This window comes from Morus notabilis, unplaced genomic scaffold (assembly GCF_000414095.1).
Source record: "Morus notabilis unplaced genomic scaffold, ASM41409v2 Scaffold825, whole genome shotgun sequence".
NCBI lineage: Eukaryota > Viridiplantae > Streptophyta > Magnoliopsida > Rosales > Moraceae > Morus > Morus notabilis.
Window position 1 is genome coordinate 779,388 of NW_010358062.1, and position 15,717 is coordinate 795,104.

The 15,717-nt window shown below is 32.0% G+C and overlaps 1 protein-coding gene across 1 annotated transcript; it reads left to right on the forward strand.

Annotated features, from left to right (window-relative positions):
- Positions 1 to 10,386: 10,386 nt before the first annotated feature.
- On the forward strand, positions 10,387 to 12,059 carry LOC21405196 (cytochrome P450 94C1; the record flags this gene model as incomplete). Its single annotated transcript, XM_010091560.2, has 1 exon — positions 10,387 to 12,059. A coding segment is annotated over one exon (1,536 nt), but the record flags the coding sequence as incomplete, so codon positions are not given.
- Positions 12,060 to 15,717: the final 3,658 nt, after the last annotated feature.

Consider the following 15,717-nt stretch of genomic DNA (forward strand, 5'->3'; position numbering starts at 1 on the left):
AAAATTATTTAAAAAACTAAAAAATATTTAAATTGATGTATAAATAAAATTTTTATATGTGGTAATAGTAAACACAAGACTATAGTGAAAGATAAAAGCGAGAGACGAAACGAAGTCGACTATGTAAGAACTGGAAAGATAAAGCTGACATTAGAACAGAACAACAACGAGATATACATACATACATATAATATATATATATATATATATATATCAGAACGGGATGAGATGCTAAACGGAGCACTACAGATCGAGACTAATAGAATGACTAGCAAAATGATTGACAAATTAAATAATATTTTGTATTAAAATAAACGGGAAAAATACAAATTAATCGGGACAAAATACAAATTAATCTGATATAAATGGATAGTCAAGATTAAACTTCTTGTTACTCACTTTCATGCTTCTGATCAACACCTATAAATAGGGGCGTTTGCTATCACTTGTACGATTTTATTGACTTGATAATTAATGAGAATTCTTCTTAGAGATTTTCTTTTAATTTTCTAATCCGATTAAGCAAGGTATAATTTCTTGTTTGTCGTTTAATTAATTTTCGACGCAAACAATTAGCATCATGTACAAGTCACAAAATTATTGTCTAAGCCCAAATAGAGATTAAATTTGGGGTTGATGTAGCTAGGAATCATAATATTAAGTACTTTTTGAAAAATTATTGCTTGTTTTTTTTTGGTGGACTTCACGAATTTGTACTTGTCGCTTAAGAAATATAGGACCTAATTATGAAGGGGTTGTTCTTTTATAACGAAACTTAAAAAAAGTTTGAATTCGAGTTACAACTTTATTCAAGCTTATACTCTTTTGTAAAATTTGAGTTTACACTCGAGTTTGGGGCTAAATTCGAGTTTAATGTGATGTTTGATTGGAGGATTCAAACAATGATTTGAATCATGGTTCATGGTTCGCTACAGTGTTTTCTCTCACAAAAAATACACGTAAATCAAAAATGGTTCTAATTACATGATTCTAATCCATGAACCAAACGTAAAGTTTTCCCTTCAACTCGAGTTCATAAAGCCAAACTCAAGTTAATGAACAATATTTTTTATATTCTTAAAAATGTCATACCTTTTTCGTTTTAATTTTGATTGAGATGATTTTTTTTTACGCATTCACAACGAAAAGACGAATATAACCCCACCCATATACCCTATTAAAATTTTTCATCACCATTGAGTTTTTATTAAAATACTATCTAAATACAAATTTAAGTTTTGACCCACCCAAACACAAACTCAAAAGATTCTCAATTCAAATCATTACTCAAATGTGTGCATCCAAACATAAACTCAAGTTACAACTTCAGCTCAAGTTATAACTCAAACTCAACTCAAGATCATCACTCAAATCACCCTAACTAAAAAATATAAAAAAACAACCCCGAAATCTCTCGCTAACTGCTTCAAGTTTGGTGTATTGGCTTATTATTCAAGTTAATTTAGTATATTTCAGTTGGATTAAGATTTAATACAAATAACGCTACTTTCGGTCTAGGATTTATAAGTTGTGGTGGTGTTTTTCAGAACTTGTTCGGAATTTTCCAACAGTTGTTTTGCCTTCTTTATTGGTATTGCTAGATCTTATTCTTTTTTCCTTTTATAAACTTTTTCTTTTGTATATCTTTTATTTCTTTTTCTTTTTAACAAGGTTATGGTGAGGTCGATGGTCTATAAATCGGAACAGATGAGGTCCGGATATTGTTTAATGAATGATCGGGGAGAGCAACTATTTTCATTTCCTTAAAAGGAGAAGGGATATCCCATGATTCCCATCCCAGCTTTTTGTTAGGATAGTTTTTATTTTTATTTTTGGGTTATCTAGATGTAAGCCTCTTTGGCCAGGTTTTTATTGAAATTTTGGTGTTATTTCTAGTTTACTTTTCTTTGCAATGTAGATGATAGTTCATGAGGGGATAGCTAAGGAATTGGGAAGGATGGTGACTTTATTAGGATGTTTTTTAATTCTTCTTTATTCTGTGATTCCTATTTGATTTATCTTATCTTACTGTACATAGAAATACTGTAAAAAACGCTTATACTTTCAATTAAAAAAACATAATTTTGGTTGAAAGTACTTTTCGTTTTTTTTGGTGGACTTCACGAATTTGTACTTGTCGCTTAAGAAATATAGGACCTAATTATGAAGGGGTTGTTCTTTTGTAACGAAACTTAAAAAAAGTTTGAATTCGAGTTACAACTTTATTCAAGCTTATATTCTTTTGTAAAATTTGAGTTTGCACTCGAGTTTGGGGTTAAATTCGAGTTTAATGTGATGTTTGATTGGAGGATTCAAACAATGATTTGAATCATGGTTCATGGTTCGCTACAGTGTTTTCTCTCACAAAAAATACACGTAAATAAAAAATGGTTCTAATCACATGATTCTAATCCATGAACCAAACGTAAAGTTTTCCCTTCAACTCGAGTTCATAAAGTCAAACTCAAGTTAATGAACAATATTTTTTATATTCTTAAAAATGTCATACCTTTTTCGTTTTAATTTTAATTGAGATGATTTTTTTCTACGCATTCACAATGAAAAGACGAATATAACCCCACCCATATACCCTATTAAAATTTTTCATCACCATTGAGTTTTTATTAAAATACTATCTAAATACAAATTTAAGTTTTGACCCACCCAAACACAAACTCAAAAGATTCTCAATTCAAATCATTACTCAAATGTGTGCATCCAAACACAAACTCAAGTTACAATTTCAGCTCAAGTTATAACTCAAACTCAACTCAAGATCATCACTCAAATCAGCCTAACTCAAAAATATAAAAGATCAACCCCGAAATCTCTCGCTAACTGCTTCAAGTTTGGTGTATTGGCTTATTATACAAGTTAATTTAGTATATTTCAGTTGGATTAAGATTTAATACAAATAACTCTACTTTCGGTCTAGGATTTATAAGTTGTGGTGGCGTTTTTCAGAACTTGTTGGGAATTTTCCAACAGTTGTTTTGCCTTCTTTATTGGTATTGCTAGATCTTATTCTTTTTTCCTTTTATAAACTTTTTCTTTTGTATATCTTTTATTTCTTTTTCTTTTTAACAAGGTTATGGTGAGGTCGATTTATTTTCATTTCCTTAAAAGGAGAAGGGATATCCCATGATTCCCATCCCAGCTTTTTGTTAGGATAGTTTTTATTTTTATTTTTCGGTTATCTAGATGTAAGCCTCTTTGGCCAGGTTTTTATTGAAATTTTGGTGTTATTTCTAGTTTACTTTTCTTTGCAATGTAGATGATAGTTCATGAGGGGATAGCTAAGGAATTGGGAAGGATGGTGACTTTATTAGGATGTTTTATAATTCTTCTTTATTCTGTGATTCCTATTTGATTTATCTTATCTTATCTTACTGTACATAGAAATACTGTAAAAAACGCTTATACTTTCAATTAAAAAAACATAATTTTGGTTGAAAGTACTTTTCCTTTTTTTTTTTGTCCTCCTTTGTTCCTTTTTTCTTTTTTTGTCCTCCTTTGTTCCTTTTTTCTTTTCTTTTTTAATTTTTAGTTCTTCCTTATTTATTTTACTTTTATTCCTTTCTCTCTTTTTTCTTATTTTTTTTAGTCCTTCCATGCTGTTTCTTCTTTTCTTTTAGTCATGTTTTCCTTATTTTTAAGTGCTTTCTTGTTTTTCTTTCTTTTTTATTCTTTTAGTCCTTTCTTGTGTTTTTTTCTTTTTTTTTCCCTTCCGTCTCTTAAAATAATTTTTTTTTTTTAAAAATGACATTCTTTTTGAAACCTTAGCCCAACCGATCTAGAGGTTAGGACATGGCCGGACCGGATCAACAGTGACGACTTAAGACCGGTCCTTTAGACCTCGCTCAAATTTACAGCTCTACTCTCAAATTTATATACAAACACGCATTAGGTCATCTGTAATTTAAGTAAAGTAGTACCAATTAAGTTCTACATACAACAACTTTTTATGTACGTCAAATCTTTACATGATTTTTTGTCCATTTTTCCTCATGTGTCTTCTAGGCACAAGCAAGTAATTTGGTGGATGCGATCTGCAAAAAGTGGGGCTATGAATGAATTATGAATGAATATGGTGGCCACAATCCAAGAGAATGGAGCAACAGACAGCGTCTGGCCCATCTGTTTGAGCGATGAGAGTGGTTTCTTATCTTCCAAAAGAAAGGAAAAAAAAAAATCAATTAAAAGCTGTAAGGAGGAAAAAAAAAATAGAAAGAAAAATGATAAACATATGTTGGAATTTCAATATATCCAGTACTTTTGGACAGCTTGACATATAAATTATCATTCTCGTATATTATCTGATCAGTTCTCAAACTCCAATTCCGACTTTTTACCTGTAAGGCAGTTGAGTTATTGTTTGCTTCTTTGTTATTGCTTTTTCTGTTTGATGTGACGTTATATATATATATATATACACATAATTTGATAATTACGCAATTTGCAAAAAAAAAAAAAAAAAAAAAAGGAAAGCCCTCTAGGGAACTACACTGTTGTTATTAGATTGAGGAGCCGAAATGGAACCGCCCTAATCCAGAAGGCTAAACTCATGTTTAGTGCTAGTTATATCATTTAGTCTAAGCCTCTGTATTTTATTAATTTTTTGCCTAGTCCCCATAAAATATCTATATTTTTTGTGAGTAGATTCTCTTTTAATTTTTGTTCTAAAAAATAAATAAAATAACAGAAAATTTCTTAAGCTACTATCTTAAGAAGACTGCTTTTTTCAAGTTTCATTGTGAATATATAGTTCATTGTTCTTTTTGTTAAGAAAAGTATCCTAACATATATTATTGGCAACCATATAAGTTAGTGGAGGAAAACAACCACCAATACGGAATCATCTACGGTGGTTTAGAATCAGATCTCTAATTCGACTCTGGTACATAATAGCCTCATGATACTCCCATCACGAAAATGATCTTTATACTCCATGAATACAATCATAATCACAATCCTCCATGAACACGATCATAATCATGTCCTTAAGTGCTCGTGATGTTTGTGGTTATTACATAGTAATACTCGAACAACCACAAATAATTTACAACTCAAGAACCTGAAAGACTAGAAGAGAGAAAGAAAGAAAACTGAAAGAGATTGGATGTGTTTTGGTTACCTCTGTTTATGCTTGCTATCTAGCTATAATGTATAGCTACACCGATCACAAAGACAATAAGCACAAAATATGAAAAGCATCTCTCTTATTATTTGTTGAAAAGTAAGTTATCCGATTGCTCAATCCATCAAGCTATATTAGAAATATTGCATAATATTTCCAATAGAATACTTTTGAAGAAATGAATAATTTACCATTAAGAGTGAATGAGTCTGGATCTTTACCCTTTATTCTTGATAAATACCCTTTTGTTAGTGTAATTATTTGACTAAAAACGTTATGAATCAAAAGTAAACAATAAAAATTTTGACCTATGTACTTTTAAATGGTATTTATCAAGATTATTTAATACCTTTTATTTTTCACGTCTTATGAATTTTATTCTGAATAAATTTAAGGTGTTGACTTTTAGATGTGCACCATTATGTGCGACTTAAAGTCTAACAGTTAGGTTATTAGATCTAAGCTAATATTTATAAACAGTATTTCAAGGGCCCGTTTAATTTACTGATTCGAGTTTTTAATTCGAGTTGATATGTGACTTTATGTTATAGCTTTTTACTGTAGCGAAAAAGTTAGATATGATTGTTTTTTAAAACTTTTTACTGTAATAAAACTTGAATTCTAAACTCAAATCGGTGAAATGAACGGAAATATATATTTGAAAACAAAAAAGCCCATTAAAGTGTATATGTATATACATATTTTTAAATGTTTATATAATCAAAATGTATATACATTTTTTTTATATCATTCCAAAACATTTTGCGATCGACCAATTGGTCGCATCCAAAAACAATTGATGGAAACCATTGAGTTTTAGCTATAATTCTTTGGTCGGGAAAAGAATTTTTACTAAAACCGGGAGTTTGGCGACCAGCTTCTGGTCTATGACCAAGTTATTTGTGATTTTTGTTTGTTGTTGTGAAAAGGTCTTTTCGAACCAAGTTTTTAGTCACAGAAAGTTTTAATTATTGATTTTAGTGGTCCAGAAGTGAAGAATATTATTTTTTTTTCTTAAAACATAGATGTTGAAACAGTATTAAACTGATATATTTAATCATTAGATTGCATTTAAATCTTAACAAACAATAATCATAGCATATTCAAGCAATTCCAATACAACAGTAGATAATTAACATAGTCTTATATCGGAGCAGAAATATCTAACTAATTGTCCTTCTCTTTTTGCTTAATTGTGTATGTTAATAATCATAGCATACTCAAGCAACTCCAATACAAGGGTAGATAATTAACAGTCTTAGATCGGAGCAGAAATATCTAACTAATTGTACTTCTCTTTTTGCTTAATTTTGTTAAGTTTACAGTTATATAAAATAATTCTGCTTTTCCAATAGTACTTCTTATTTTGCTTAATTTTTTCAAATTAAATATTATATATATTATGAAATAAAATTGCAGAATTTTACTTTTAGGCCCCGTTCATTTCACTGATTCGAGTTTTGCTACAATAAAAAGCTCTCAGAAATAGTCACATCTAACTTTTTTGCTACGGTAAAAAGCTCTCACATAAAATCACATCTCAACTCGAATTAAAAACTCGAATCAACGAACTAAACGGATCTTAAAATACTGTTTATAAATATTGACTTAGATCTAATAACCTAACTGTTAGACTTTAAGTCGCACATAATGGTGCATATCCAAAAGTCAACACCTTAAATTTATTTAGAATAAAATTCATAAGATGTGAAAAAAAAAAGGTATTAAATAATCTTGACAAATATTCTTTAAAAGTATATGGATTAAAATTTTTACTCTTTACTTTGGATGAACTAAAATTTTATGAGTTTAAATTTGTATTCCTTATTTTTAATTAATATCCTATTATTAATATAATTATTTAACTAAACAAATTATTAATTAAGAATAAAAAATAAAAATTTTTATATGATTTTAAAGAGCATTTATCTTTTTTTTCATAAATATCAACATATAAAATAATCAATATTGTGAGAGAGAGGATCTCTCTTGTTTTATTCGGCCGACATGAAGAAATCAAAGCTCATCAGAACGGCGCGGGCAGAACAACCATGCATGCATACACATATGCATCTTGAGAGCCGAGAAAGCGCGGCTGCCAGTTCATCAAATGAGATAAGATAATGGCAGAGGGAGGAAAATATGTTAAAATTTGATATGGATTAAAATTAATAGATTAATAGTTTACATAAGTTAATAGTTAAGTTAAATTATTATTTTCATTCATAATTTGTTTAGTTATGAATCATAATTTGATAAATTATTGTCTATAAATCACGATTTTTGTCCATAACTTATCTGATTATGAACCATAACTTGATAAGTTTGTTCATAACTTATCTGGTTATGAACCATAACTTGACAAGTTATAATTTATTAATTTCTATAACTAAAAATTAGCCTATATACTTTTTTAAATTTTTCATATTGACATATTTTTTATTATTTTCGTGAGATAATCTAGATAATGCAAGATTCACGCACAACCAATACACCGATTTTCTATCTTTTTTTATTTTATTTTTCTTTTCATGAATTTGGATTCATTTCTTCGAAAAGAGTATGTTAATTATTAGTATATTACGTATCCTAGACAGACAGGGATGCGTCCTTTTGTGTTTGTATGTTTGACTTCTTTCTCAAGCAAACACATTCAAATATGCACGCACAAAATAAACAATTTTGAGTTTGACTAAAATAAAAATAGAAATAGAAAATTAGCGATCAAATATACATGTTCAGATTCAACGTGGAAAAAAAAAGTCCAGATTCATTCATCAGTATAACTTCCGAAACTACTATTCATCAGTAAAACATGATAGGGAAACTATCCACGTGCTTTAATCGAATTATTAAGACTCTGTTCATTTTACCGATTAGAATTCGAGTTTTATTACAGTAAAAAGCTCTCAGAAATAGTCACATCTAACTTTTTTATTACAGTAAAAAATTCTCACATAAAGTTACATCTTAACTCAAATTAAAAATTTAAATCAGCGAACTAAACGGGCCCTAAATTAGTAACTCTGTGTTCAGATAACTTTTGAGCACAAAAATGTCTTTTTTTTTTTTTTCCTTTCTAGTTAAAAACATGTAAAATAAAAAATGTTTTAGGTAATAAAAGCCCACAAAAATGTCTCCTTCTTTTGTGTTCAGATAATTCTGTTATTGATTGTTCTTCTTTTTTTTTTTCCCCTTGTGTTCATCTCTTGTTTGATAATGTAGATAATCATGCACTCCGTATTGTAACCATGTATAATTACATCAGAGACATGTAACTGAAAAAAAAAAAATTATATATATATATATATATATATCCGAGATATGCACTACTGAGTATCACCATGAGGCAGCTAAGATGATTTGGCAGATTTTATTCCCTCAATCTCTATCCCTATCTTCGTGCTATTATTACATTATTAAGTAGTCCACTGGCAAAAATCCGAGATATGCGCTACTGAATTAAGACTTGAATGAAGCAGAAACAAATAATCTGCAAAGGACAATGTTATAATGATTAAATGAAAAACGTTAATACATTAACCAATAACAAATCAAACTGTTAGATCTGACATTTGCTATAGCTCATGCCAAATTTGCCCCCAAGTGTAGTATTTGTCAAATTTAGCATAGAAAAAAATATTGCATTACAGAGTCTTTTTTTTTTTTTTTTAGTCAAATACCAAATTCAACATTGGTATTCAATTTAACACTCCATTAAAGATGCTCTAAAAACAATACAAAATTAGTTTAAAAAAAAAAAATACAAGATGTCTCATAATTTGTTTTCTGTGGACGAAAAAACTACACCTTGATGAGATAACAAAATATGGAGAAAAGAAAATACTCAATTAGTGGAATCTCAAATATCCATGAGGATTAATTTAAGGGTGGCAATTCGTGTCGGCGGGTCGTGTTGACTCCCTCAGTTTATACGAATAGGCTTGATACGAACACGATCCGTTTATTAATCGTGTCGAAATACAAAACCCAAACACGACCTATATATTGGTGGGTTGACACGACACGGTATAAATAACCCGTTTATTAAACATGTCATAAACGTGTCGTGTTAACCCGTTGATTACATGTCAACCAGTTTATAAAATGAGTGATAAATGGGTCGTGTTAACGTATTTCTGAACCTATTTTTGAACATGTTTATAAAATATGTAATAAATGAGTCGTGTTAACCTATTTCTAAACTTATTTATAAAATGGGTAATAAACGGATTGTGTATTTGTGTTATCCAAATATGACACATTTAATAAACGGATTATGACAAGTTAATTACGGATTGGCAGGTTAACCTGAAAATAATACGTTATTTAATCGTGTTTTACGGATTCGGTCTGAGTCGTGTTAACGTATTTCTGAACCTATTTTTGAACATGTTTATAAAATATGTGATAAATGAGTCGTGTTAACCTATTTCTAAACCTATTTATAAAATGGGTAATAAACGGATTGTGTATTTGTGTTATCCAAATATGACACATTTAATAAACGGGTTATGAATTAACGGGTTGGCAGGTTAACCTGAAAATAATACGTTATTTAATCGTGTTTTACGGATTCGGTCTGATTTTGACCCATATCTATTTATGATAAATCTAAACTCACTAATTTTATGTAAATTTCAAATCGTGTCGTTATTCGAATTGCTAACCTAAGGATTATGATAAATTATTACCCTTTTTGTATTCATAAAAACGAATTTCAAATCGTGTCGTTATTCGAATCGCTAACCTAAGGATTATGATAAATTATTACCCTTTTTGTATTCATAAAAAAAATAAAAAAAAAACGAGTGGATAACGATTACTTTAATAATATAGGGGTAAGACGAGACCACCGAAATCGGGTGCGTGACGTGGCAAGAAAACAGACAGGCAACAACTGAGTGCGTCAGCATTGGGCAAAAGAAATGCTTGGTCGCGGAATGAGTGGGAGAGGCAGACAGCAGACAAATACAACTGCGCACGTGGCCTAATTCATACACACGACTCCAGTTGTTATTATTTCTCGCACGTGTTGCTCATGCACTTTTCCATCCCTTTCTTTTCAACTTTCCACTTCTTTTTTTTTTTCCTTTCATTAAATAAAACTCCAAATACCGTACATTTTTTCAGTTTTTTAACTGTTTGTTGTTAACCATTACATCCGATATAGAATATATATATATATATATATATAAACTCCATGTCTTTCCCATTTCCTCATCTCACCTCTGAACTTTCCCACCTTTCTCTCTCTTCTTTCTCTCTCTATGGCTTATTTTGACGACCTTTTTTGCTTAAAATCCATGTCTGTGACTTTGGGGCTCTTGTTCTTTTCCTTCACTGCCATTTTCTCCCTTTTCTCTTTCCTAATCTTTGTCTTGAGGCTCAAACCGTGGTGTAACTGCGAAGTCTGTCGGAGTTTCTTGACATCGTCATGGACCTCGGAGTTCGGGAACCTCTGCGATTGGTACACCCATCTTCTCCGAAAATCCCCGACCGGGACGATCCACGTCCACGTCCTCGGCAACACCATAACGGCCAATCCGGAGAACGTCGAGTACATGCTCAAAACCCGATTCGAAAACTACCCGAAGGGAAAGCCGTTTTCGATGATCCTCGGCGATCTTTTGGGCCGAGGGATTTTCAACGTCGACGGAGATTCGTGGCGGTTCCAGCGCAAAACGGCCAGCTTGGAGCTCGGGAGTACCTCGGTGAGATCCTACGCTTTCGAAATCATTAAGACCGAGATCAAATCGAGGCTGATTCCGTTACTAGCTTCGGTTTCGGGGAAGAAGGAGCAAGAAGGCGGGGTTTTGGATTTGCAGGACGTTCTCCGGCGATTCTCGTTCGACAACATTTGCAAATTCTCGTTCGGGTTGGACCCGGGTGGTCTCCGCCTTTCGCTGCCGATGTCCGAGTTCGCCGCCGCTTTCGATCTCGCCTCGAAGCTCTCGGCGGAGCGGGCGACGTCGGCGTCGCCGTTGATATGGAAGGTGAAGCGGCTGCTGGGGATTGGGTCGGAGAGGAAGCTGAGGGAGTCGGTTAAGATGGTGGACAATTTGGCGGCGGAGATGATACGAAGCCGCCGTGAAAAGGGGTTTTCCGATAGGCAAGACCTTCTGTCGCGGTTCATGGCGTCCGTTGACGACGACCGATATCTCCGCGACATCGTCGTCAGCTTCCTTTTGGCCGGAAGGGACACGGTGTCGTCGGCACTAACAAGCTTTTTCTATTTAATTTCGCAGCACCCGGAAGTGGAACAAAAGATCCGAGAGGAGTCGGATCGGGTCATGGGTTCGGGTTCCGACGAGGTCCCCGATTTCGGCGAAATGGGAGAAATGCATTATTTGCATGCTGCCATCCATGAGAGCATGAGGCTCTACCCGCCCGTACAGTTTGACTCCAAGTTCTGCCAAGAGGACGATGTTCTGCCTGATGGGGCGCTAGTACGGAAAGGAACAAGGGTTACTTTCCACCCGTACGCAATGGGGCGGATGGAGCAGATATGGGGCCCCGACTGCCTCGAGTTCAAGCCCGAGAGGTGGTTTAAAAACGGGGTTTTCGCCCCGGTTTGCCTGTTCAAGTACCCGGTTTTTCAAGCCGGGCGTAGGATTTGTTTGGGTAGGGAAATGGCAGTAATGGAGATGAAATCCGTCGCCCATACGCTAATCAAACGGTTCAATATTCGGGTTTTTGGGCCCCACCAAGAACCGCGGTTTGCCGCTGGCCTCACCGCCACCGTGAGAGGCGGTCTGCCGGTTCGTATCCAAGAAAGAAGCTAGTTTGATTTCACAATTTGTTAGCTCACCCAATGTTAGTTCATCATGTATAGAATACACATACAGTGAGACCCAAAATTTTCCCATTTGTAGCAGAGAAATGTTGACCCGAATTAATTAGGTATCGTTCATTTCACTTATTCGAGTTTTCAGTTTTAAGTTTTTACAGTTAAAAACTCTTAGAAAATGTCACATCTAACTTTTTTTCATACAATTAAAAGCTCTCAGAAAATATCACATCTCAACTCAAATTGAAAATTCGAATTCGCAAAACGAACAAGGCCTTAAGTTTTATTTAGCTAAAAATTTGAGAAATACGAGAATCATATATAAAGGTCTTGTTCATTTCACCGATTTGAGTTTTACAATAAAAAGTTTTCAGAAATAATCGCATTTAACTTTTTTATTATAGTAAAAAACTTTCATATAAAGTCACATATCAATTTGAATTAAGAATTCGAATTAACGCACTATATGGGCCATAATGACGCTGCTAATAAAAATTCGAGTCAGAGAACTATACGGGCCATAATGACCTTGTTAAATTAGTTGGGTAGGTGCTAGCTTTTCTTTGTAATTTTTGTGAATGGGGATTTTATAAATAATGTTGAAGATACTATACTAATTCATGTATGGAGTTATACATTCTTCTTCTTTATATGTATGTTGTGCATACATGATGATACATTTGTGTTTATGGAAATTCAGTTACTCTTATATATATATATATATATATGTATGTATATATTTACTAGTCTACGACACTGCCATATTCTAAGCCCTATAGAATGGATGTTTTTGAGAGTCTAATTACAACAATCACTAGAAATATATATCCTGTAAATTCGTATTTTTTATTTGAAACTAGAGTGAGGTTGATTGATTAATTATAAACTCGATTTTGATATCTTAATAGGTTGAGTAGTTATATAGCACGCTAGGAAAAAATGATTCCAAAAGTCATGTACTTGTAAATACGACAAAATATTATGAAATTTAGGTCTCGTTCGCTTTGCAGATTCGAGTTTTCAATTTAAGTTGAGATGCGATATTTTCTAAGAACTTTTAACTGTAAGAAATTTAAAACTGAAAACTCAAATTGATGAAATGGACGAGCCTTAATAACATTTTATTAAACATTTACTAGCAGTAGCATTCTAGAGCTAAGATTTTATATGTGCGCACACATGTAAATAGGTCAAAATAAATAATATAAAATAGAGAACAAACTCACATGTTCACCATTATATCATGCCATGAGAGGATATAATTTTAAGTTTGCCGCCCATTAGGCATGGATAAGGTGGGCTACCGCCCCACGAATTAGAATTATTTGCCGGGTTTAAAATTGTTTTTGTTTTTATTTTTCACGTTTTTTAAGAACGAAAAAATAAAAATGATTCTAAAACGTTGTTTTACACAATTAAAAATAAAAAATAAAAATGAAAATGATTTTTTAGTTTAATGTAAAATGGTAGAGAAATAAAAAAACGACTTTTAGTCGTTTTTCATTTTTTATTTTCGTTTTCTCCCCTCTCGAGCAGAGAGAGAGAGACATTAATAGGTTTTTTATACTGAAAATAATCTCTTGATAAAACTACCAAACATATTTTCAAAAATAATTTCTGTTTGAGATTAAAAACGTTTTTATTTCTATTTTCATATAAAAAATAAAATCATTTTAAAACGAGTTTTAAACGCACCCATTAAATCATTTCTTTTGGACAAAGGTATCAATTATATGCTTCTCTAATTAACGTGATTGCGTTTTGTTTTGTTGAAATATATTAAGAAGAAGAAGAATAAGGTCGATTCCATGAATCTATATGCTATGTATCATGAGCAACATACCGACACTGACGTAATTGGTGACCATTAAAGTTTTGTCAACTGCTTCAAATATCTCTTTTTGCAAATCATCACGTGCATTTATGTTGTGGTCTATAATTTAAGTCAATCTTGTCTATTGCGGTTATATTGTCTGAAGTATACTAGATCATCCATCAATTATAATATATTTCATAATTAAGTCACCGAAAATTTTGATAATTCTATAACCACTGATGCATCAATCCTTCATGATTGATGCTTGTTAGCTAATTGTTAAAAATTTCAATATGACCAATAATGTAAAGCTTTAAATAAATAATTGAGACTATGGTACCCTCAAAAAAAAAAAAAAAAAAGACTATGCGTTTGAAGTTTGAAACATATATCTATATATTTCATGGTTTTTAGACACTGATTTGGATGTCTGACTAATAATCACACTTTGATTAGATATATCCTAGCAATGTGGCTCACGTTTTAGTTTACAAAGCTAAGGCATCATAATATCTCTTAATTGTGGGCCCCCAGACCAAAATATGGAAATATAGGACCGCTACATGTGAAGAAACTATGAGAAAAAGTACTTTATTTTGGGACCGAACTTGAGTGGTTTATAGTGCGTTTAGTTGGTGGATTCGTGTCATGATTCGAATTATGGTTCGTAGTTTATTACAGTATTTTTTCTCATAAAAAATACACGTAAATTAAAAATAATTCTGAATTCATGATTCTGAATTTATAAACCAAACGTCCTCTTAATTTGTGAATTAGGCTGATAATATGACCTTGTTAAGATATGCACGTACGTACGTAATGAGATCGTCAGATTGGTAGTTAATATCTGTTGTATTGAATTACATACATATATATATATATATATCACATATATTGTGGCGGAGCCACTTCTCTTTCAATCGGGAGTGCATATTTTTTTTAGAAAAAATATACAAATAATATGATGAATATTAAAATTTGTATTGAGTATTTTTCCAAGAACTACCACACACACACACACACACACACATATATATATATATATTTAAAAGTGTGAAGTTCAATAATCGCGTATATGTAAAAGCCGAATTTCAGTACGTATGGGGACGAAACACAAGCAAGTCACAATGTGATCTAAAGCTATTATTATCTTTTTCACTCAATTGGAGCTGCCCCCTCAGCCCTTATCAGCTCCATCACCGGCTATATTATTTACTTATATATGCTGACCAGAAGTAGCGAAAGTTCTATGTAATTATACTCACAATAAATGCATGATGATACGCGAAAATGTATGTGTTATATACTTATATACACACACACACACATATATATATATATATATATATGGATACACAAAAATGTATGTGTTATATATATATATATATATATATATATATATATGGATTGGATTCACATGACATGGTAAGCGAGAAACCCTACGTGTGCGAGCACACCCGTGTGAATATGTGTATATGTGTTGACGTAGTTAGGTTAGGTATACATTTGTAAACATTCGGGCTTTGTCTTTTAATCGACATAATTAATACGGACCCTCTATGGTCACTTTCTTGCACGTGGAAAATGTGCTCGCGATAGCTAGAAGGAAAAAGTAAGAATGTCCTAATGAAAAGTGAACGAGAGTAGCTCGTATAAAGTCAAAAAAGTACGTACCAATTTTCAAGACACATAGTGCGGGTTTTGTTTTGTTTTTCATGTTTATCGAAAAGAAAAATGAAAATGAAAGGAAAACAATTCGAGCTGACCACAAAAAATGGAAACTAAAAGTCTTTTATTTTTTGTGTAAAATATGGTAGAAAATAAAAATGAGCTTTAGTCGTTTTCATTTTCTCTTTTTTATTTTTTCTTCTGTCAACCGCAGTTAAAGTGTTAAATGATTTAACCGATTCAATGTGCGATTAGTGGTAAAAGGGTTCACACAGTCATACATGATTGATTATCAAGAGACATTTG